The sequence below is a fragment of the Carassius carassius genome, chromosome 47 (assembly GCF_963082965.1).
Source record: "Carassius carassius chromosome 47, fCarCar2.1, whole genome shotgun sequence".
Lineage (NCBI taxonomy): Eukaryota > Metazoa > Chordata > Actinopteri > Cypriniformes > Cyprinidae > Carassius > Carassius carassius.
In genome coordinates, this window is record NC_081801.1 from 1,571,379 (window position 1) to 1,597,290 (window position 25,912).

Sequence of the window (25,912 nt, forward strand, 5' to 3'; positions counted from 1 at the left end):
GAGCTCAAGGGTTCGGTCAATAACATTCCTTATCTTTACAGAGTAAATGATTTTAGTTATAGACATATATAAACATGCATGCATGTGTAGAAGTCTGTGTGGTTTCATGAATTGCTGATCTGATTGTGCTTCACTTTCCATAATCCTGAAGAGAGATCCACTGAAAGTTACTGTGTTACCATTGAAACAGGAATTCTTGTTGTGCTTCGAATTTAAAAACAACTGAAATCTTATTAAACGGAACTCTTTATTGAAGAATGTTCTGATATTAGTAAAAGTTAAATGTTGTGAGTGAGATTGAATTATGGAGCTTGTTTGAGGCTGTTGTTGATGTTGATGTTTTTTCATATTTTTTTTTTTTTTGTCCCCATGAAGAACCAAGTTTGTAAATCATACAGAATTAAGTTTTTTGAAACTGCAGAAAGTTTCCTGTGAGGAGTGGGGTTAGTAAGGGGGTAGAAAATACAGTTTGTACTGTGTGTGTGTGTGTGTGTGTGTGTGTGTGTGTGTGTGTGTGTGTGTGTGTGTGTGTGTGAGAGAGAGCAGACAGCGATCGGGTCATTTCAGGGTCCGGCTGACTCAGGAAAAGCCACCTTACACACTTCCACAATCTCCACAACTCAGCAGAACGAACACAAACACGGACTGCAGGGAGAGGGAGAGCAGAGGCCTCATGGGAAATTGAGTTCACGTCTCTAATGAAGCCGTTACAGAGCTGCAACAGAAAGCTGGAAATGAGTTCTGAGTGAAAGTGTGAGAGATGGAGATCTGCTGCACACGCTCAAACCCACTAATAGGTTAAACTCCCTGAAGACCCTCCAGTGTGAAAGAGACAGAGTGTAGTTCAAACTGTGACCAGAGGGGGCAGCACAGCATCTGTCTGTCTATATATAGTTTTTTCTATTGTTCTGTAAATTGCTCTAAACATCTGTCTGTCTGTGTACATCACTTTACTGTTCTCTGTTGTTTTTTTTAAGAGGTTTTGTAAGTGTGTCATATATCTCTTCTCTCGTTCAGATATCGCCGACTCGAAATTCATCGGCTCCTCTGTGATCAACTCCACGTTTGCGCACAACAAGACCGGCTGTCAGATGACGTTTGATGACGACTACAGCGCGTACTGGGTGTATTTCATCAACTTCCTCGGCACGCTAGCCGTCTTGCCAGGGAACATAGTCTCCGCCCTCCTCATGGATAAAGTGGGCCGTCTGAGCATGTTAGGTCAGACACTTCACCAGATTCAGCAAACACTTCACCAGATTCACCACATCCTCATGTTGCTGTGTTGTTGTGTTTAGGCGGCTCGATGGTGTTGTCTGGCATCAGTTGTTTCTTTCTGTGGTTCGGCACCAGTGAGTCCATGATGATAGCGATGCTCTGCCTTTATAACGGACTCAGTATATCGGCCTGGAACTCACTGGATGTGGTGACGGCCGAACTGTATCCCACCAACAGGAGGTGCATGGACACACAAATACACACAATCACTATAATCACGGATCACAAGATGCTTTCACTTGACTCAAATCAGCTTTACTCAACGCATCAAGCTACAGTGCTGTTATAATCAACTAAAACTAAAGCCTTTAAAAACTTTTTGATTGAAATGAAATATATATATATATATATATATATATATATATATATTATATTAAAGGAAGAACTTAGAGAAGGTATGGCAGCTAACTTAAATAAGTTAAACTTAAGCACTAAGATTACTGGAAAATAAACTTAAAAAAAAGTAAACAACTGAAATAAATAATTGAAAAAAAATGTAATGCAAAGAAAAACATACAAATGAAAAAGCACATAGCATAATATACTTAGATTCGATTTAAACATAAATTAAAACTAATGAATGTAATTTTTAGCATTTAACAAAATAGATTTAAAAAGATACAAAAATTATTCTTTCTTTTCCTTTTTATTTAAATAATGATTATGTTGTTTCTAGATCTCCCTATGCTGCATTTAATAAAATTATAATATAGATAAATGCAGTTTTTTTATGTTATTACATATATTATAATCACATAAAAATATAATTTATATAAAAATGTATTTTTTTTTAATTTAATAGTTTCTATGATTTATTATTTATATTGTTTATTTTTACAGTTTTATCAGTTTTGTTAAATATATCATTTGTATATTTATTTAATTTAATAGTTTCAATGATTTATACTTTATTATTTATATTGTTCATTTGTATTGTTTAATATTTTACAGTTTTATCAGTCGTGTTAAATATATAATGTTTAATATTTATTTAATTTAACAGTTTCTATGATTTATACTTTATTATTCATATTGTTCATTTGTATTGTTTAATTTTTTACAGTTTTATCAGTCGGGTTAAATATATACATTTTTTATATTTATTTAGTTTAATAATTTCTATGAATTATAACTATTTATCATTTATATTGTTTATTTGTATTGTTTATTTTTTACAGTTTTAACAGTTGTGTTAAATATAATCCTAAAAACATAAAATCATACAAAACGTAATAATTATGCAATAATATCCTTATTTTGTGCAACATGAACACTGCTCTGCTTAAGTGAAATGTCTAGTCTGATCATTATATAATGTAAAATATTGCGCCCAAAAATGGTTAAAATGTAGTTTGGCAATAGCTGAAATTATGAGTGAATATTAAGCAGTGAAGACCTTTAGATGTCAAAGCTATCTACAGCTTAACTAGAAAGCTGCTAGCACTGCTAACACTGGTTGTGTTTGTGTCTCCTGCAGAGGAACTGGCTTTGGCTTTTGTAACTCCATGTGTAAGCTGGCCGCAGTCTTGGGGAATCTAATATTTGGGTCATTGGTGGGAATCACGAAATCCATCCCGATCCTGTTGGCGTCGTCTGTGCTGGTCGCTGGAGGCCTGGTGGGTCTGCGGCTCCCCGACACACGCTCCAACGTCCTCATGTGACCCCAGCACACCTGTGACCTCTGACCCTGAGTCATCACAGAAACACAGGCAGGGTACAGGTGGAGGCGACTACGACGTGTTTGCTTTATTTGTTCATTTAAACTGTGTTATTCATTCCTTTAGAAATGTACCCAGTTTAGATCAAAACTAGATTTCGATTTTAGACGGTGAGTTTTTGACCTAATCTGGGTGGGCAGTATTATTATTTTTAATTATTTATTTAATACAAAATAATTTTTGTATTATTGTATTATTTTATCTTTATTATTTTTAGCTGAACACACAAAAAAACATTCAGGTGATTTTAATGTTTTTTATTTATTTTTTATTAAAGTGTTAATTTTTTGGTTTTAAATTATGCTTTTAAACCCAAACGAGAGTAAAAAAGGCCATTTAGAGATGTAGAGATTAGCGATAACAGCTTTTTTTGTTAGCATTGGTCTGATTCTCCAGTGGCTTCCACTGGAATATTTCTTAAACAAGACGATAACGATTTTCCAGTATACATTTTCTGCTTTTTATAAAGATTTAGTTAGTAGAAGAACACCGACACGCTTTAACTTCATTCTTGCCTTGGTGAACTTGTCATCGATGTAGCCCAAACGGACTTCATTTGGTATTTTTCTCTCTTGGTTTAAGGGTTAAAGACGTCTTGATAACCCAGCTATGCTTCCATGTGTAAATCTTCCTCGGAAAACTGAATGGCCTTTGCTTTCTCTCCGTGCCTCCTTCCTGTAAAACGCTCCCATCAGTTTCTCGTAGGTTGTAGCGATCCATCGTGTGTCCGATTTATTTTGGGATGCTCTACTGCTCCAATAGCTGGAAATATTGTGTTTCATCACATTCCACTGGAAGTTCGTACATGCAGTTGTGCAATAAGACAGGACGTGATATGGAAGCCCATTTCTGCCACTGAATAAAAAAGATAAAAGTTCATTGCGACTTTTTATCCCACAGTTAATATCTCGCGATTCACAATTTGGACCTTTTCTCGCAATTTTGACTTTTTCTTGCAATTGCGAGTTTGTCTCACAATTCTGAGTTTCTAATGATTGCAAGGTTATATACCACAATTCTGACTTTATAACTCGCAATTGTACATTTAAATAACAATAATGAGAGAAAAAGTCAGAATTGCAAGTTTCTATCTTGCAAAACACGCAACTGTGTGTTTTTAACATACATTTCTGAATTGTTTTCTTGCAATTCTGACTTTTCCATAGTTGTGAATTTAAATAACAATGATGCGAGAAAAAGTCAGAATTGCAAGTTGCTATCTAGTATATCTTGCAAGTCTGATTTTTTTCTTGCTTTTCTGCAATTGAGAGTTTTTTTGCTAATCTGACTTTATAACTTGTAACTACAAGAAATAAAGTCAGAATTACGAAATTATAAATTCAGAATTTTACTCACAATTCTGACTTTGTAACACGCAACTTCATGTTTTTGATACACATTTCTGAAATTTCTTGCAATTCTGACTTTTTCTCACAGTCTCACAATTCTGATTTATTTTATTGCATTTCTGCAATTGAGAGTTTATATCATGCGATTCTGGTCAAAAAAAAAAGAAAAAGAAGTCAGAATTGTAAGATAAAAAATTGCCTTTTTTATTACCTTTTTTACAGTAGCATAAATGGGCTTCCATATGAAACGCCCGCATCCTAGAAAATAAAAAGCCATTCAGCCTGGTCTGGTCTCGATGACGTACAGACTCTGCTGCTGCTGTCTACACGCACTGAAGTACACTAATTAAACACCAGAAACAGACTCCACACAAGTACACTAGTCCGCTGCATCAACACTGAGATATTACAGATGGAGTTGGCATTCACGGACTTGGGTATAAATATGTTTCTGGCCTAATTTAATAATATTTTATTGTGTGTATGTCAGGAAAGTCATTTGTTTTGAACCTATCATGGGTGAAAACATTTGCTGTACTCGTCTAAATGTTGTAAAGTGTTGCCTGTTGAGTTTGAAACATTATTTTGCATTGTCAGATGTGTATGCAAATGTCTCCTCATGTGTATGTGTAGATATATTGTATTTGATGAACATTATTTTCTGTGTGATGTTTTTTTTTTTTTGCTGGTTGTGTGATTTTCCGGGTGTTATTTAAGCTAACAAGAGGATTCAGTGTCATACAGGTATTTATTATTATTATTATTATTATTATTTAATTTACAAGTTTGAACAAATTCAGTTCTTTTTTTTTTTTTTTTACAAAATCAATTGAAAGTTGTGGTTAAATACACCCATGCATGTGAATATTGAGACTTTGTGTTGCAGTGATTTGTCTGTTGTGCTTTCACCACTAGTTAATCCTGATTTGAAAGATGAATGTATCATTATGGTGAGCGTGTGATGTTGTTCTGAAATGCGTTTGGATTGGTTGTGGATCTTGCAAATTCATTTTGTCAAAGTGTCTGTGTTGCCACTGGCCAAATATCTCAGATATATCTGATTTTATTTTGAAAAGAAAGAAAAAAGTGCCATGTACTGTACAGTGTGAATGGAAACTGAAGTGGATTTGCTCTGGATCCAGATGTACTGCTATTAAAGAGTTTCATTAGAAGACTCTAAAGAGTGTCTGCTCTTTTTTTTTCAGGGTATCTAAATATCAATTCAATTTACCAGGCCACATAAAATAATGAATAACTCAGATTAATCATAATACCTCATCTGAATTATATGTATCAAATAAATTTTACAAACCCTGCTTGAAATGATAAAAACCCTCATGGATGTAAAAATGTGTTAATATTTTGAACTCTAATGGTGAATGTGAGTACAATAAAATGTCTTGGAAAAAAAAAAAATATATATATATATATTTTTTTTTTTTGTGTGAAAAAGTATGAATATACGTAATAATGGTAATATATAACACACCTGAAAATAGCTGGAAAAACGTGCTCATAATTTATGAATTTGATCATATATTTACATATGAGCACTAAAATTATCTCATTGTAAAATTAATATATATTGTAAATATATTTTATATCATAATAGTAATATATAACACCTAAAAGCCTAGAAAACTTGCTTATAATCTGTGAAAGATGTCTAAAGAAAATCAAATATTTTTTAATGAAAATGATGAACACAAATAATAGATAATCCTGTTCGATGCTTCGACACTAGATGGAGCACGAGCTCCAAACATCTCCATTGTGTTCGTGTTGATACTGAACTAGACTCATGTACTTGTATTGCACAGGGACTGTGTAGAAATGTGCTGTGTAATTCAGTAATGACATGCAGGTTTGAGTCTGTTGGTGTCTGACTGACTCAAGGACAGTTTAATCCTGCAGGAATGTTCGACTGAAACCAGATACTCTCCAGTGCCTCTGTCTCTGTCTGTCTTTGAATTGGCTCCTGCTGAAAAACAGCTTGCAACATCCTCAATATGCAGCATAATAAGAATAATAATAACAATTATTATTATTATCAACCTTATTACACATTAAACATAAAAAAGTACATTATTTTTATTAGATTAATAATTGCATTATTTATAAGATCAACAACATCTTTAAGGTGCATGATAATAATTATAATAAATACTATACTATATTATTATTATTAGAAATATTTCATAAACATAAACAATATTTTATGTTATAAAATTATTAATATGCATATCAAATTAAATGCATAGTTATTTTTTACAAATAATTAAATTATTCATTATAAGAATTGCATCAAATTATTATTTTTTTTTTAAACTGTTAATATTACTGAACCATTCTGTTACTTATAAAGGTCACAGGTGTAAGACACGGTTGATCATTTTTGTCCTGGATTTGTGGTTTAGGATTTAGGATTGTAGAAGCCGGATTTAGACCAGAAAACTCCTCTCTGGAGGCCTGATGGTTGCTGGAATCTCCATGATCTGGATTCCAGGCGAGTCTGAGGATAATTCTGCGTCCCGGTGGATCCATTTCACCCTGAGCCGCTCAGAAGAGCAGCTGAAATGGAAACAGGTGAGAGATGTTTAATAGTTTGTATACATAGTAGAAGTTATACATCATATATGATGTAGCAATCCGCAGGACTGCGACTATCTTCTGTATGATTCTGTTTACAAATGTTGCATGCTGTGTAAAATAGAAAGAACTCTATTCAGAAGTCCTGTATGTGCTTGTATGTACCACAAAAAAATAATATGGTGACTCATACTCGGAATTTGTGCTCTGCTTTTAACCCATCCAACTGCACACACACAGTAGTGAACACACACACACACACATAACCTGAGACTTGAACCTGCAACCTTCAGGTTACAAGTCCGACTCTCTAACCATCAGGCCATGACTGCCCCAATTTTAAAGAGAGAGACACAGATCAGATCATTAGTACATAGATCAGATCTGATCATAAAATACCTCACATTCTGTGACCTCACAGGTGTATGTGTCACTGTTTACGATGTGACCGATCAACATTACACACAGCCCTCAGAGCGTGACGTACAGATCACACAAACATGTAATCTGTGTTACAGAGCAGTTCACCAGCACAGTGAACTACAGCTGATCTATCAGCTCTGCATCTGTCTAAGGAGCGTCATTACCTCAAATCACTCTCTTTAAAATTCTTCTAGCTCAGCCGATCAGGGTGTAACAGATAAAGAAGATTAAAGGGTCACAAACAAGACGTGAAAACAGATGGAAGCCGTTGCATGAATCATCAAAGCTAAATATTCAGTAGCCAGAGGAAGGTTTGATGGATAACAGCACAGGTCACGCAGGTTATGAGAATTAGCTTTTTGAAAGAAGCCATGAAATATGTTTATGACTGACCAAAAAAATTCTAAAATAAAATACATGTATAATTTAATAAAACAAACAAACAAAAAAATATATAAAATGAATAGTAATGGCAATGTGTAGGAAAAAGACAATGCTTGCTCTGTCCTCTATACTCATGTTTTGGATTCACTCCTCCACGGGCAGAAAATGTCACATAACCTTTGACCTTTCGGACAAGGGGCCTTTCATTTATTTGTTCCAGCTTGCTTGTAAAGAGACAAATGTTTCTTTTTCCTCTTTTTATATCTTATAAACTTCCACTGTAATGTAAAGACACATAAGCTGAGACAGAGAGGTCAAAACGAACACTTTTCTGTCCTCAGAGCTGCGGGATTAAAGCAAATCTAGGTTACAGTGTAACACGGATCCTCACATACTGAGGTTATATAACACTTTGACCACAGGTTAGCTTTTAAAATACAACATTGAACACAATGACCCTACAGGTGCAATAACTTTACATATTCTACTATATATTCTCTATAAATCCATATATCTATATTTAACCCTGAATTATGTTTTTCAAACACAACCAGGACTTGGATCTAAGTCAAGCACATCTGTCATCACTCATGACTTACAGAAACAGCTTCTAACACGAAGGCAGCAGTTTATACATATTTGAGTTTATAATAAGTCGTTTCATAATTCAGTTTGACATTTGTTTATAAAATATCCCAGTTTTGATAAGACAATATTTTCAGTGAAGGATGTTTTTCTATATGTTGAAGCAATATGTAATTATGTTGTAAATAATAATAATGTGGAAGCTTAAGTTACTTCTCAGTCAGTGCTGAAAAAAATATGTATACATTTTAAAATAGATAAATAATTTTATCACAAGGCTGACTAAAATACTTTATTTTGATAAAAAATATATTTTTTATATTTTTAAAAATATTTTTGTTGGTTACAGATATACTGTATGTGTATTAATGGATTTTTCAGAGCCACTTACCGCAGTTTTCACAGTTACACCTGTAGGTGGCAACAAGTGACTGTATTATCAGTATTTATTTAATCATTCAGTCAACAGATTTGTTCAAAAAAGCTGATTCATTTAGGAACGAAAGTGACCATCATTAAGAACGAGTCATTGAATCGTTCACTCAACAGATTTGTTTAAAAAGACTATTCATGAGTTTTTATTATTATTGTTCTAGAAAGCTGGAACATGCACATAATAACAAGGCAGATTATAAACATAAATAAATACATATTTAATATAAAAAGAAACATAAACAAACCTTCATGAGGTTTTATGATTCTACTAACTAACCAAGCTGTTGCAAGTTCTAATGTGATATTTTATTTAACACACACACACACACAACAATTTCAATAAACAACATAAATAAATATTTAGCAGACGCTTTTATCCAAAGCAACTTACAGTGCATTCAGGCTAACAATTTTTACCTATCATGTGTTCCCTGGGGATTCGAACCCACAACCTTGCATTTGCTAACGCAATGCGTCACCACTTGCGCTATAGGAACACTATATTAAATAATATTTAATAAATAATATATTAAATAATATTTACATTTATTATAACTATAGTATTTTTTTTTTCTAACATATGATGTTACATTGTATCCTTTAGTTACTTTAGTAAAAATAATGTTTCCTAAGAAAAACATAAAATCCTAATATGATTAACGAAAACATTTCTTTTAATGCTTTAAAATCAAATATGTATCAAATAAAAATATAATATATTGAAATAAAATAAAAAATAGAACGTATATCGTGTCGTTTGTAAGCATCTCATTTGCTGGCTCTCTCTCTCTCTCTCTCTCTCTCACACACACACACACACACACACACACAGACTGCTGTGCTGAGAGGGAGAAAGAGTTTGCGACATCAGCTCTCACGCGCTTGAGTCGCACGCGGAGGAGCGGAGCTCGTGACGTCTCTCGGGTGAGTGAGTGAGTGAGTGATTGAGTGAATGTCTGCGCGGGAGTCATTCGCTGTGTTTTCAGGGTTTGACGATTGTTTTCCTCCGGTTTCTATGGTCTCTGCTCTCGAGAGCTTTGAGGACTTTAAGCTGCACTTGTTCCTCCGCGTCTGGATCGTTTACAGCAGGTTTATTCCTCCTCCGCAGCCGCTTTATTCAGTGTTACTTTATATTTGGTTCTGAAACAATGGAACAAAAGGGAAATATTCGCTTGTTTTAAAGTACAAACGCTCATTGGCTTACAGCAACTGCTGTTTTCTCTCGTGTGCACTTTAACTGTTTGCATAAGTTCATTCAGACACAGTTAACTTGGTTAACCTGAATCTGTCGCACTGTTTGATTAGTTGTGTTTTTTAATGTTAGTCTGGCATTTTAGGGTCATGTGGAGGTCTGCAGTCAAACTCGCATAAATTATCCCAGACTTTTTTATCAGAACAACAAAAGAGGCTTCTAGTTCAAAATGAAACGCTTTTTTCTTTGTGCGTTTTCTACGATTGCTAGTTGAGAACTGGTCAGGTTTTGCAAATGTAAGCAATGTATTTGGTGACAAGTTAGATATGAACTTAAGGTTAAGGTTTTTGTTGTTTTGTAGGGGTCATGTGATGTGCATTAAAAGTAATATACAAGTAGTAAAATCTTACATGCACGCAGAGTTTTAAGGAATAATATGGTTTCATAATTGCATGTGCAATAGTGTAAAAATGTTGTTTAAAATCGAAGTATTGTGTATAACATTGTATATTGTATTTGTGCAGTCAGCTGACATTTGACGCACTGACATATGTCAGCTAAATGCAGAAATGCTGTATTTTCATGTATCTTTGTCTGTTTGTCCCGTGTTTATGCTGCATGAATCCTCCTCTGTTTTTTAAAACTTGTTCGTAGAAACACAGAGAGTGACTCTTTCGTATCTCAGAGCAGGTGCCTGAAGGCCGTCTAAAATAGAAGCAGGTAAAAGAGGCTCCTAAGTAGAAGAATATAGCCCTCAGCAGAGGGTTATCATTAAACGCCTGTGTGTCCATGACCCCTTGACCCCTGATGCCTAAACCCTGACCTCTGAAATGATAGTTTAGTCTTTATTTCAGGGACTGCTTGGTATTTCGCTGTTAATTGTTAAAACTGAAATACTTTTGTGAATCTGTTTGAAATAAACATGATAATGTTATTAAAAATAAAAATGTTAAAAATAATTCTTAAGTTTAGTATAAACTCATTTAAAAAGTTAAGAAAGATGACGTAACCTAATACAAGTGCATATCTGGTTATAATCAGGACTAGTCATTGATGGGCTTTATTTATGTTACACTATTCTTTCATATTAGTGTCATTATCATCATCATTGGATTGCAAATGGCCAAAAAATTTCTGGTGAATTTCTGCAAACTTTACAGGATTGTTTTGGAGGGAAATTTTGGAAACTTTCCAGAAGTTTCTGGAAGTTTACATGCCTTTGCATCCCTGATTATTATTATTTACACTTTTTTTGGGGGGAACTAAGTATTTTTATGAGAAAGGCTTAGGGTAAGTTGAAAAACTTTTTCTTAAAAATCAATAGCAGAAGTCACAGTCATGATTTACTGCTATGTTAATCAAAGGAATTATCAACTAATCTGGAAAGAGAGAAAAATATATAATTTCTGAGTCTTTGACAATAATTTGATGCCACTTGCTGAGTTTCATGTCTATGTAATGAGGTCATGTGACAACAGTGTAGCATACTACTATTAGAAACGCCTGTATGCTGTTTCACATACTATTTTTTTTTTAAATAGTATGCAGTGTGCAGTGCAGTAATCTAGTATTTTATTTTGAGTGTAACCTTGATCTCATTATGTGCTGTAATATTTGAGCAGATACAATCACCCTCTCACCACCCCCCCCCCCCCCCCCCCCAATTGGGTTCATTGGTGTTAAATTAGTCCCTCAGGACATTTTTAATGAGGAAATGATCTCCTGAACGGGTCATATAGTGTATGTTCTTCTAAACATGGTTCATGTCGATGGCACATACAGTGTTTTTATCACTCCATGAATTAGAAAATACTGTCAACAGCCGAAAAAAAAAAGTACATTTGACTATGCTTTTGGAATTAAGTGTTGTAAAAAGTCAGACGTATGATATATGAACAAACCCTTCAATGAAAACATTCAGAATGTAGATACTGTAGGAATAAAACGGTAAAGTTTGGTGCATGCATGCAAGTGCTGTTAAAGTGGAGAAAAAAAACCTCATAGCCTTAAATATATGTACTGAAATTGAAATCTACAAATGCAAGTAGATAAAGTGCAAAGATAGACAGTGTATTTTGAATGCTCTTTCCACTTAATGAACCCCAAATCTCAAAACTGCCTAATGCATGAAAAAGCTATGTTTTTGCATGCAGCTTCCTGCTTTAAAAATCAATGCATCGATTGACCATCTTTAGACCTGAATCGAAGCGATAGCAGGGGTCTCTCATTAGTTTCGACCGCTTTCTTCATGCTAGTGAAATGCAATCTGACCAGAGTTTACATCGATGCCCTATCCGCTGTCCGACCCTGATTTAAGGCTCCGTCCACATTGTGGATGCTGAAAAAGACCTGTCTACTGCGTCTAATGTTCCTTCACTTCACAAAAGTGCCACTCTTGAGATTTGTGAGCCGAACACAGTCATGCTTTGTGTCCCTCTGCCAACATCCCTCCATCTCCCAGAGGAGTGCGGAGAGAAGGACATGGACTGATTGGAGGACGCCCTTATTATGTTACCTTTCTGGAGAATAATTACCCCTCTAATCTGACCAAGGGCTCGTTTATGTAGCCCCAACACCTGCACAGGTCTCAGATCAGTCGTAGGGTCTGTTCATATGGCTGCTGTTTCTGGTTCTGTTCTTGAACATTCACAGCAAGTAAGCAGTGCTTGGTAATCGATAACAGGGCTGAGTAATAACAATGATGCCCTGAGGCCAGTGAGAGCGTCTCGCTTCAGTTGACAGGACTGCACTGTGTGTCACTGCATCTTACCTTGTTGCTCTGCACATGTTTTGCTTACATCAATAATTAGTTTTGTGTAATGTGTTGAATGTTATTGTTGGGAGCAGTGTTTATAGATAGATGTCATAGTCAATGTAATCTGCAGCTCTTATTGCAAATATCGTATATTATTGTATACACTTAAGTCAGTAAGATTTTTTAATGGTTTAATGCTCATCAAGGCTGCATTTATTTGACAAAAAATACAGTAAAATTGTGAAATATTATTACAATTTAAAATAAGTGCTTCCAATGTGAATATTTGCTAAACTGTAATTTATTCCTGTGATGCACAGCTGAATTTTCAGCATCATTCCTCCAGTCTTCAGTGTCACACGATCTTCAGAAATCATAATAATATGATGATTTGCTGCTCAAGAAACACTTCTGATTATTATCAATGTTGAGAACAGTGGTGCTGCTGAATATTTTGTAGAAACTGTGACTTGTTTTCTTTTAATAAGCCCGAATGTTGGGTCAGGTGTTGGTCAAAAGTTTTTTTAGTTGTTTTTTTTTTGCATGTTCCCCTCCCTGTTCTTCTTCTCTTCTATAATTTTTAGGCCCACACACATTTTTCTTTTTCCTTGACCTTTATCCTCTGGTGTCCATGTATTTCTTGGCATGTGAAGAAACTCCTGGTAATTGAAGGTCAGAGGTCAAAGGCATTAGTCTGCAGTCAGTGTAGTGGAATGCATTATTTAAAGCCAGAGAGATTTGAAATAAACCACCCAGATTGTTACTTTTTTAGATGTTTTGTAACTTCTTTGAATGGAAAACAGGCTGGATGTTTTGATTTGTTTGATGAAAAATTACAGGGCCATCAGCTTATCAGTCAGTTGAGGAAATGCTATGGAGAGCATAACATCATGCACTGATATCATTCACAATGAGCCCATTAAACACGGGTATTGAATTTGGATTTAAATGAGCGTCAGGTTGTGTCGGGTCACAGGATGAGACTCACGTTTGTGTGGGATGATCATTTTTAACCTCAGATTCCTGAAACAGGCTCATTCCAGAGGTAATGGATTTATTGGCTGATGGGAAGGCTGTTTTTGAAGCATCTCAAAGCACTCATTGTGTCGAGTTGACTTGATTTCTGTTGCATGCCACGAGTTCTCGGACACGGGTGTTGTTTTTGACCAGATAAGACTAATGCTAGCAAATTCTTTCTTGGGAAATGATAATAATTATTCCTTGTTTGCATTTAGATCAGCAGCTTCCAGTGAAACTTGTGCTGGTCTTTGACTCTTTGTTCACAAAAGGAATAGTTCATCCAAAAATGAACATCTGCTCAAAATGTTCTTATCCCCAGGCCATCCAAGAAGATGATTTTGTTTCTTCTTCGGATTTGGAGAAATGCATTCCATCACTTGCTCAGCAATGTGTGCTCTGTAGTGAAAGGGTGCCGTCAGAACGAGAGTCCAAACAGCTGATAAAAACATCACAGTAATCCACAGGACTCCAGTCCATCAGTTAACATCTGGAAAAGCCAAAAGCTGTGTGTTTGTAAGAAAAAAATCCATTATGAAGACATTTTAAACTTTTTAACAGCTGTTTGGATTCTCATTCTGACGGCACCCATTCGCTGAAGAGGATCCACTGGTGAGCAAGTGATGGAATGCTATATTTCAACAACAAATGAATAAATCTACATTTTGGATGGCCTGGGGGCGAGTAAATTTTCAAGAAAATACATTTTTTAGGTAAACTAGGACTATTCTTTTAAAAAACAAGCTTTCTGAAAGAGGATTTTGTGCAGCAATGCCATATAAGAAACATTTTCGGTTCCTAAAAGAACATTTATGTGAACAGTTCTTAAAAGAACTAATATTCTTTCTTAATCTGAAGAACATTTTAATAATCTAAACAACCTTTTTCTACTATAAAGAATGAATGTTTTTTTGGATGTTAAATGCTCTTCATGACCATTGATGCCAAAATAGGACTATTCATTTAAATGAATGATTTAATTAAAGTTTTCTGTGTTGTTTAGGGAGTTTAACAGTAAAACATGAATTTAGAGATGAAATGCGTCTGAAGGGAGTGTTTGCAAAGAAACCGATCAGTGGAGAACAATGTTACGTTAGAGCCTTAATAATGTTCCTGGACCAGTACAAAGCATCTTGTGTTAGAGAGGATGCATTTATTTTTCTCCCTGAAGCTCGTCAAGGTCTCTTGCACCAAAACATGATCATTTTTTCAGCCCTCTCTCTGATCTTTTAAACTTGTGAGCTAATAGAGATCACGCACAATGTGACTAGATATGATTAATGCAGTAAGGCTTAGAGGTTCTTTGTAGTTACTTACTAGCAATTTCTAAATGAAAACGTTCTGTTTTTCATCATGTGATGGCAGAATTGGCTGAAAACTGGCATGATCTGTATCTTTGCTTGTGTTTCATGAGAATCCTGTGACCTTCTCTGTTGGGGTGGTGACCAGAAAGACACATGGTACCCAGTTGCAAACAACATCTGCTGTAGTACACTGACTCGTGGTCATTCAGGCTGCTCAGGGATCATTGTGTTCTTTGGTGTTACATTGTAACATTATCCAGCATTCTAGAATGTTGAGTGCAACATTGTTTGTGTTTGAAGAGTTTGCTGTAGACAAACTCTCTCACATTCACAACTCAAAGCTTCCCAGTCCATGCAGATGCTTTATTAAACCACCTCTGATATGTAGCTTTGCGGCTTTATATTTCTCAATAAAAAGGCAGAAGTGATGTAACTTCACTGGCACACCTCCCTTTAAAATCGAAACAAGGAGTCACAATCTGTGGCTGTTCTTCCAGAACGGCGGTTTCGGAGAGAGAGGTTGTTCATTCAAACCGTGCCAGGAGGTACAAGGAAAGACAAGCTAATTAAATTGGGTAAATGATTGGCGTGTAGATGAGACACAGTTAAATAAATGTACATGCACAGTTCTCTTACGAGAGCTCTCTCGTACTGCGTCTTAGCTAAGACGCTACGGGAAAAGTCTCTTTTCACGAAATACTGAAGCAAAAAATTATCCTTAATTTTGTATTTTTGTAAAGCACATTTGCAGCAGTACACAGCCATAGGCGAGACGGCTCGTTTGCTCATTGGCTTGTTCTGCGGCAACTGCACAGCCTATCGAGCGCGGGCTGATGCAACATCAGACCAATATGCAACATCCTTCCCGCCGAAACGGGTGTGGCCCAACCTATAAAGGGAGCTCGAAAAGGCTGACTCACCTGATTTTTCATCTCTTCAGCGAAGCTCACGCATCGCTGGATCACGGAGGAAGCAAGCGCCGTCTGAGAAAGCACATCAGCAGGACGAGCCATTCTGAAGCTGCTGGCATCGCCGCCTTCCACTGCCGTTCCTGCTGCGCTATCCGGCGCCTATATCCTTTCAATTCTGTGATATCCAAGCTGTTCTTTATGTGTGTGTGTGTGTTCGCCCTGCGACACACACTCGTAAAAGAGCTCGCGTCTTTTTTAAGATGCCTTCCTGCGGCTCGTCAGAGCCCCACTCAGCGAGGGAGACCGGTACGTCATCTGTGTCTCCTGGCTGGGTGAAGATCATGCAGCGCTCGCCCTCGCTGACGGCGGATGCCCTCACTGCGAGCTGTTGCCATGGTGACTCTGAGGACTCGCCTGGCCTTTTTCTCTGAGCATGCATTCTCCGCTGCACTGAGGCGCCGTAAAAGCATCGCTTCCAGCGGATTCCGGAACCGTCTTCAGCTCAACCGAGCTCGCCGGTTCGCCCTGCTTCACCGGCCCCCCCTGCATCGCTTCCCGGTGGGCAGCGCCCGCTGTTTGCCGGCGCGTCGTCCGAGGAAGTCGGGGGAAGAGGACACGCGCTCTCTGCTAGCTTCGGGCAGTGAGGGCTGGGCGAGCTCCGAGGATCTCGCACCTTCTGCTCAGAAGCCCAGCAGACGAGCTGACATCGAGAAGGAGCCGGGGCGAATGCTCGTGTTGGCCGCGATGAGTCTCGGCCGCGAGTGGTTTGCACCAGCGCCCCCCCTCTCGTTCCCGGCTGGATGGTATTTCCCTTTCGGATGAGCGTACTTCTCAAAGCCCGCCTCATTTCTTCCTGAGCTTCACGAAGAGGTGGCGAAGGCTTGGAACGCTCCATATTCAGCGCAAACTCGTTCGTCTGTCTCACTAGCATTCTCCACACTGATGATGCTAAAAACAGGAACTACCACTCACTTCCGCCGGTGGAACAGGCGATAGAGACCCCCGTTCTCGCTCTACCGGCCGTCGCCCCGCGCCGCGGGGACCGCGGCAGAGGATTACGGTGAGGCCGGGAGCCCTGAAGCCATCCTAGGAAAGCCATCTATGCATGCTGCATGACGCTGCGTCGGCACTACACACGATGGCTGCTTCATCGAAGCGCCGGTGTACGAGTTCCGCTGTGGCCGGGCTCTCACCTAAGCGCGCCGCTGTTTCAGTTCCAGAGATTGTGACTGTTTCAGCGTCTTTTGCAATGCGCAAGCCTGTACGGTTGCCCGCTTGCCTGCACACAAAAACCGTTATCACGGCTACCCAGATATTTCCCGAAAAAGGTGTAATTTCTGGTGTCCCGGCCACGGCCGATGGTGCTATAAATGTAGTGACGATGCCCACTCCTCAGTGCCCATCTCCACATGTAAGCACAGCCCTGCACACAGGGCTCGCGCACATAAGATCGACACAGATCGGTCGAGCATGCCGCATAGTAAACGTGCCCACTCCCCAGTGCCCACATACACTATGTCACATACGGCGCGTGGCTTCTGTAAAAACGAGGCCCGTGCACGTACGCTCTGCACAGGCAGACAGCGAGTTGAAAGTGGTAAATGTGCACATATGCAGCCCACAGTTACTCGCAGACATATCGAGTCCCACGGGACCTGCTCAGCCTTCCCCCAGTCGGTTAAGCGCCGGGACGGGGTCGAGGAGGAGCGATCTGCCCGCTGTGATCAGCGCGCTCACCCCCTCAAATGCGCATCACACCCGAGCGCCGCCGTTGCCCGGTCAACAGAGCGCGCTTCACATCCAGCCCTTAGCCATTCATGCAGATGCATGGTCAGCGCTTCCAGGGGTTTTGGATTGGGTGCTAGGCATTATAAAGAGAGGCTACTCGCTACAGTTTTTTCGACGCCCTCCGCGCTTTTCAGCGCGCGTCGAAACTATGGTCAAAACAGAAGTAGCACACATACTTCGGGCCGAAATATCAAAACTGTTGAGCAAAGGCCACAGGGCCATTTTACTCGATCACCTCGAGAAGCTCGGCCTCAGTGTCAATTGGGCGAAGAGTTCGCTGAACCCCAGTCAGACGATTCTGTTTCTGGGTATAGTTCTGAACTCGTGTTCCATGACGGCGCGGCTGTCACCACAGCGCGTGATGGGCATTCAGCGCGCAGCGATTTCTTTCCGCTGCGTCGCGACCGTGTCGCTCAAACACTGTCAGTGTCACTGTCACTGCCTCATGGCCTCAGCATCTCCGGCTCTGCGGCTGGGCCTGCTCCGCATGCGCCCCCTGCAGTTCTGGCTGAAGACGCGGGTGCCGCGCAGAGCGTGGGCGTCTGGCCGGCTGCATCTCAAGGTCAATCAGAGCTGTGTCACAGACTTATTGGTCTGATGTTGCATCAGCCCGCGCTCGATAGGCTGTGCAGTTGCCGCAGAACAAGCCAATGAGCGAACGAGCCGTCTCGCCTATGGCTGTGTACTGCTGCAAATACAAAATTAAGGATAATTTTTTGCTTCAGTATTTCGTGAAAAGAGACTTTTCCCGTAGCGTCTTAGCTAAGACGCAGTACTCGTTCGCTCTTCTAGAGAGAACCGAGGTTACGTTTAGTAACCGAGTACGTTTTCAACACAAACACTATTTATGATTCTTTCATAACACCCTCGAATTATCTAATGTGAATTTATTTTTAGGCTCAGTTTTAATGAATCTAGGGAAATTTGATAGACACAAAAACTGGTGTAAGATTCACAAATTGTAAAATGTAAAAATATAATTTTACAATAATTAAATGGGAGGTTACACATTGAATTAAGCTTGCAATTTTGAAGAAAATATTCCAAAATAGTATTTTCTTGTAAAATGCAATGCAATAATCAGTTGTATATAAAAAAAACAGTGTAAATTATTGATAACTTTATAACTCTGTATTATCAACTTGTTTTAACATTAAAATAAATTATGAATTAAAAAATAATGATGTATTAATGTGTACATAAATATTCATTATGATATTTATATTGAACTTGGCATGCTTCAGTTAAAACTGAAGCTCAAAACTATTTAATATTTGATCATTTTATATTCAATATTCAAAAGATTTTTTCTAGAACTTGTCAGAAAAATTGTATACTGCCGTTTGAACGAAAGAAAAAGAAGTGCATATATATCTGCTTCAGCTATGAACAGTTAATCAGTTTGATAATGATTTTGTGCATATATAATCGAAACACTACTGATATATCTACTGTGCTCTGCTGATATAAATATCTTTTGTGTGTGTGAGTGTTTTCAGACTCTTATTAACTGCTAAATCCACACAGAGCAGTTTGTGAGGTCAGCTCAAGTTTTGCCTTCTGATCAGGAGTCTGTGTTGTCGTCTCTTGTGTAGTGGTTAAATTTAGGATAGAAAGAAATGCGATAAGAGTGGATCAGCTTGAAACCAGAACTCTGCCCAGGCCTGGTTAGACAACCGACCGGTGCGTTAAGGACACGACATGACCCTGTAAACAATAGAAACACTGCAAACACAGACCCAGCCCCCTCTGTGCTGCATGGACATTGATTTTTATTCTGCTGTCAGCCGTCTCAAGTGTGCACGGCCATGCACGAACACACACACACATGCATGCACCAGCTGATCTGCGTTATTGTTTTGCACCTGTCACAGAGGCAGCGCTTCAAACGGTGTGTGTGTGTGTGTGAGCGTATTAATATCTGACATTAATATTTAATTGTTGCTTTGACTGAGAGTGAATGTTGAGGTTAAACAGTCTTGAACTGAGAGCTGTTTCTGCTCGACTGTGATGTTTGGCACATGCTTTTCTCAGAAAGGGGGAGAGAGAGAGAGAGGGGAAGGGAAGGAGGAGTGTTCAGACCTCCACAGCCAGACACAACCATCAACCCTTACGACACCCAGAAAATCACAGATTTACTCTAAATTATACACACGTCTAGAAGCAAACAGTCACGTATGAGACCGCAGACTCTGAAATGATTCTGGCTTGTTTTTTTTGCATCTTTGTGGATTTTGTGGTCATCTTCTCGGAGCCTCAGAGTGTCTTTACCGGCACTTGGTGAGTTTATGCTTTTTGTATTATGGGATGTGTTATTGAATCAATGCATATTGAAAATTTAACACATGCAGTAGATTAATTGCACACTTGCACATTTTATAGGCTCTTTCTATATATATTTTATTTTATTTTATTTTTTGATATTAGATGCATTAGTGAATTTAACATTGCAGACACGAACATTTTACAGATACTGTTGGATGTTTGAAGGCATTTGGTGAGTTTAATGTTTCTTGAATGTTTTTGGATCCATATTGCACATTTTAATAGCAGTAGTTTATTTGATAACATGGAGATTTTATAAGTTCTGTTGGTTGTTTATTTGAAAGCATTTGGTCAGTTTAAGTAATGTTTCTTGTTTTTGTTTTTTGGGATGTTATTGGATGCCTATTGCTAATTTTTTAAAACATGCAGACAATAGATTTGTTGAGAAATGGTACATTTTATGGGTTCTGCTGGTTTTCAGGCATTTGGTCAGTTTAAGTATAATATTTCTTGTTTTTTGAATGTTATTGGATGCATATTGCAGTTTTTAAAAACATATAGCCAGTAGATTAGTTGAGAATTTTCACATTTTACAGATTCTGTTGATTGATTGGTTAAGTTTTTTTTTCATTTTTAAGCGTGTTTGCATGTCTTTTTGCATGTCAAGCATTGCTATTACTATTGCTCATGCTGAAGATTATTATATTTGCATGCATATCTCACACAGACATGCACGATTCCTCAAATCGAACATCTTATCAAATTCAAAGGAAACACCTGCAACACCCTAAAATCAAGCAAGTTTTGCATTAAAATAACGGCAGAAAATGTGAAGATGCAGTCTGGTATTGTGTGTCAATTCCTCCCGCCAGACTTCATAAGATGTACTTTATTGTGGCTGTTGGCACATGTCTGTACGCCTCCTTCAGATGTAATCAAATGCATATTTAAACCTCCACTGAAATCAGTCTTTTTTCTCTTCAGTTGTGAGTTTGTGTTTCTGTACGGCATGTGTGAGAGCCGAGATCAAAGCACACACACAAGCCGTTCAAGACCCATCTGTCCGACTTCAAAGTGCACGGGGATCATGGACACAGCATGTATGTGTTTGCATAGCTGACGTGGAAAACACCTCAATACGACTTTTGATTTAAGGGATCAAACCTCACACTCAAAGTCCAGCATTCATAATGCAATCAAACCCCAATGGATAAAATCAAATGTGAAATTCTGGTTTTTAAGTGTTTAGCAAATTGCATTTTTGTTGAAACCCTGAATGCAACCTGAGTGGAACTGAAACTTAAGTTTTTGATGCGAATATATTGGTGCCTGGTAAATGGATACCTTTGTGATCTTTTGGGAGAATTATGGCTTGTGGATTCTGTCTGCTTGCAGATTTAATCCCTTGGAATCGTTGAGGAATTTCATACCCTCATTGGAAACTTTTGGAAATATAACAATTGGGTCGAAACCCACAGAACTGGAAAGTTTGCGTATCATAAATGTTCCCTTCCCAGCGTCTCCTCATTCCTGTCTGCTGGTTTATTGAAGGAAACAAGAAGCATTTGACCTTTCCTGGCCTGTTGCATTGTGGGAGAGCCCTAGAGGGACCGATGAGCAGTCGTAACCACCCGTCACGTTTTAGCTGCCATTGTTCTGAGGACAGAAGAAATCCAGCGTTGTTTCCAAACCAGTGGTTCACAGCAGAGATGTTCGACACGTGCAAATGATCATTAATGCTGCTATGCATGATTGTCAAAATGTCTCAATTTATTCCCGATGGTCTTTCTTTGTACCTGTATGGCAAACAATGACTTGATGTGACAGTGAATGCTGTCATTAGCATCATGTGCGCTTGTGTTGTGGGTTTCAGAGCGCAGACATGCATAAACCCTAATGAGGAGAAGTCGCCCAGAAGCCTGCCATACGTTTGTCTCCCAGAAGACTTCAGTGATGTCTCAGACAAAACCACGTCATCTAGAACCAATTAAAAGCCAATTAAACAGTGATGAAAATACATTAATTGATGCTGTTAATTAACCCTTAACTGTCACCCCGTCCCGAATACGGGACACCTACATTTCCTTCACTATATTACAATCAAAACTAATCTAATCTTGACAAACTATATATCGTTGGAAAGGTCTAAGACTCTCAAATCTATATTTTACCAATGTTTTTTTGTTAAAAATGATGTAGGAAAAGTAATAGATTAATTTATGACAAGAGTGCACCCTCAAAAATCTACATCATAACAGGAGTTTTTACCTTTGTTTAAAAAAAAGACTTCTTCGTTGCCTTTTTCTCTTTCACATTTTAGAAATCATCAGAAATTATATCTCAACTGAAAACTTAAAATCTCAAAATTCATCCTTTAAAACCCATTTTACAATCAGACATTGCATTACCATGTAAATGGTACATCAATATCATGTTACAAAATGTTTTCAGTCATGAATTATAAAAACGTTTTGATTCGTAATATGCATTGCTAAGAACATTATCTGAACAACTTAAAAGGTGATTATCTCAAAATTTTCAAATAGTTGTATCTCGGCCATATACATAACAAACCATGCATCAGTGGAAAGCTCATTTATTCAGCTTTCAGGTGATTTATAAATCTCAAATTGACCCTTATGCTGGTTTTGTGCTTCAGGATCACATATAAGAATGATTCTGAAGGATCCATTTAAATTGATGTTAATAAACATAATAATTTATGAAGCTCACAGTGTACTGGAGTTTTAATCTGTTTTGTAGAAATCATCAGAAGTGTTCCAATAAAAATGATATAAGGGGAAATTAACAAATAACACACACAAGCCATGTAAGATATCGCTCTCTTTTGAGGACCACTGCTTGATTTGGCACAGTTTCTAGGATTCATTTTAATCAATATTTCTCTAATGAAACGCTCGTCCCATCCTGCTGGTGATTTTTGTACAATATTTCTGTCGTTAATGAGATCAGATTCTCCTGCTCTCTCTGGATTCCTAAACGTGTTTTATTCGTTCTCCGGGGTTCGGCTGTTGCGATGGTGACCGAATCCCCCACCAAGCTTCCTTTAGTCAGTCGTGGTTGTTTGTTTCAGCCCTGTGTGTCACTCGCTTTTGTTTGCAAGAACAGCTGGAGAACTCATTCGCATTCAAAATCTATTCTATTTCAAATTTACCGTGGTAATCATAGTATCCACCATTTATTGTTGCATTTGTCACTGTTGGTCTACAAAGGGATTTGTTTAACTACATTTCTCAGTATTGCTTTTTAGTACTAAAGCTATTTGTTAAAAGCAGGTTATTTTTGCCGAACACAATGTTAGATTCACTGGCAATGTTTCAGAAATCAGGTTTTGAATCGGAGTTAGTGAGTCACTTTGAATGAATCACTCTTGGGAGTCAGGTTGAATATTTAACAAAATAGGAAATATGTTCCAAGAATACTATTGTATTGTAAAAATGTTGTGTTTAATATAGAAATTTAATGTGTAGTGCAAAAAGAATTGCAGGTTAAATAGATTTTGGAAGCCGGTTTGAATCGCTCACGTGAGTCGGATTGAATCTGTTGAATGAATCAGAAGTAATATTACCATCTCTTGTATTATTTCTTGCTAGACTTGTTATTTGATCAGCCTGCCAAAAATTGAGACACAAAATTGCATTTAAAAAACAAAATAAACACAATGAATTCATGTGGCGATGTAGCATAAAATCGTTTGAAAGAGTTGCATACTGTTTTAGGTGCAGTTCCATAAAGAATTGCATGCAATGTGAAGTACATACTGTGCAGCGAGCAGTATGTTAGGATTGTATTCTGAGCCTTTGTGTGTGCAAGTTCAAATATCTCCCCCTCCTAATGTGAAAGTCCTTGTGTCCTCTCCACAGATCTGTGAAGAGCTCTCTGCTCCATCTTCAGCTGCCTGAGACGTGAACCCCAGAAGACTCATAATGAATCAGTATTCGCCGCTCGATGCCATGGCGTTCAAGTGAGTAGTTGTTTTCCTCTGTATCTCCTCCTGTATGATCTCAGTCCCTATCATTAGGTTAGCAGGGATGCAGGGTTACGTCTTCAGTCGAATACATGGAAAGCGATGGCATATAAAGGGTCTTTTCTCCGAGGGCCCCTCGGAGACGTTTGGCATTCGCATAGAAGCTGATTTGCATTCCATCTTGGCAGAGTTGAGGTTTCTGACGCTGGATGCTTGTTGGCTGCTCTCTTGTTTTTCTGTTTGGCCCAAATTCCTGTTTTCTTTCTTTCTTTCTCTCTTTCTCTTTCTCTCCTGCTTGCCTTTGCCAGTTAGAAAACAATGAGGAATGGAAAAGATGACTGTCTTCAGGAGGTATTGGTCAGATGAGGGAGTTTTCAAAGAGTTTGACAAATACAGAAGTTTTTGGACAACACTGTTCACTCTCTGAGCTGAAAAGTTTCAGAAACACAATTCCTAAGTTGAGTTCGGTTTGTTTCCCCACGCAGTGAAATCAAATAAGGCTGCATGATATCAGGGGGAAAAATACTTTTTTGTATTAATTTGTTATTGATTAATTTATTATTAATTATATTTATTAATATGAGTTTTGTTTTGCATAAAGTAATTTTCACTAGATTTAAAATAATTACAAAATGTTGTATTATTAACTGTGATTTTTTTTATTTTTATAAACATATTACATAAAATACTAAATATGCTGCTAGAATACTATTCTGTGGTACTAGAAAAAATATTTAATATTATTAATATTACTAAACAGAATTAGTATAAATTAAAATGATAAAATATATTATTTTAAATATTTAATAAAATATATATTTTATAGTACTATTGTAAAATTAGTTGTAAATTCTCTTTTTTTTGTATTTTAAACCCTCACAATAAATAAACCAAGATGCTTTAAGCAACTTAAACAACACATGAGCTGCTCGTGTGTAAATGAACACAATACAGCACTACATTGAAACACACAGCTCATGTTTATATTTAATTAAATCGCAGTCTTTGCAGTTTGATCGCATTAAGCCATATCATGCAGCCCTCTTATCTCACGTTAATGTCTGCATTTGCATAATTGTGAAGTGTTTAAGGCCTAAAATTTCTCTTCATGATTATCAGAATGCTTATAGTCCTGTGGTTTGTTTTTGTTTTTAATACACAGGCATAGGAAACCTTTGATTTAAATAATCAAGGAAACTAATGAACATTTAATGTCCATGATGCATCATTTGGATTTGGAGCAAAGTGCTCCTCAGACATGCTGGTTTTGGTCTTGTGAGTCACGCTGACGTCTCTGTTAGTGATTGAAGGCTGTCTCTCTACAACATGCACACAAACCACGGTTTCCATTCTGTGGAAAGTGTTGCAGTGACTTGTGGAAATTTGGACATATTGCTGAAACATCACATCATTTAGTGTATTTTCCCTGGTTTTTAGGCGAATAAGCAAATAGTTCATAGCCATTATTTTCTAATGGTGTCAGCAGTCCTGAATCTGAGTTTTGCTGTCTGTTTTAGATGTTGTTTCAGTTTGAGTGAAATCAACACTGAAAGAGGAGAACTTCATGTTTGTTCAGTGAATGTCGTCATGAAAAGGAATGAAGAACAGTGTGCAATGAACTATATTGAAAATACAGCACCATCTCCTTATTGCTATTATAAAAGTTTATAAAACACACACACACATATATATACTGTATATTGAGAGAACACATTTCCAATAAAAACATGTTTTATTATTATGTTATAGAATTTTATGAATATTTATGAATATTGAATTTGTCTGTATATATTTGTATTCATTTTTACGTTTAAGTCGCATTAGTACATCAAATAAAACGGCTGAAATAAAAGTTATTTTATAGATTTATTTTATTATTTTATACCATTTATTTTATTTACAAGGAACAACAATATTTATATCATGGTTTT

At 37.5% G+C, this 25,912-nt stretch overlaps 2 protein-coding genes across 5 annotated transcripts in view; both read left to right on the forward strand.

Annotated features, from left to right (window-relative positions):
* The window catches only part of LOC132130739 (synaptic vesicle glycoprotein 2C-like), a 51,296-nt gene extending 47,469 nt beyond the window's left edge, over positions 1 to 3,827 (forward strand). The window contains exons 11-13 of the mRNA XM_059542533.1: positions 1,018 to 1,221; positions 1,299 to 1,458; positions 2,756 to 3,827. Of these exons, the coding sequence (XP_059398516.1) occupies positions 1,018 to 1,221; positions 1,299 to 1,458; positions 2,756 to 2,939 (548 nt within the window). The 3' untranslated portion in view covers positions 2,940 to 3,827. The remainder of the gene's footprint in view (positions 1 to 1,017; positions 1,222 to 1,298; positions 1,459 to 2,755) is intronic.
* A 5,812-nt stretch (positions 3,828 to 9,639) lies between these two features.
* The window catches only part of LOC132130135 (semaphorin-4D-like), a 47,103-nt gene continuing 30,830 nt past the window's right edge, over positions 9,640 to 25,912 (forward strand). Inside the window, exons 1-2 of one of the 4 annotated variants that reach the window (XM_059541799.1) lie at positions 9,640 to 9,685; positions 23,878 to 23,978. In XM_059541799.1, the coding sequence (XP_059397782.1) occupies positions 23,941 to 23,978 (38 nt within the window). In that variant the 5' untranslated portion in view covers positions 9,640 to 9,685; positions 23,878 to 23,940. Of the gene's footprint in view, positions 9,686 to 9,731; positions 9,851 to 19,633; positions 20,009 to 23,877; positions 23,979 to 25,912 lie in introns of those variants that run through there. The other 3 variants (XM_059541801.1, XM_059541800.1, XM_059541797.1) reach the window with 3 other exon arrangements.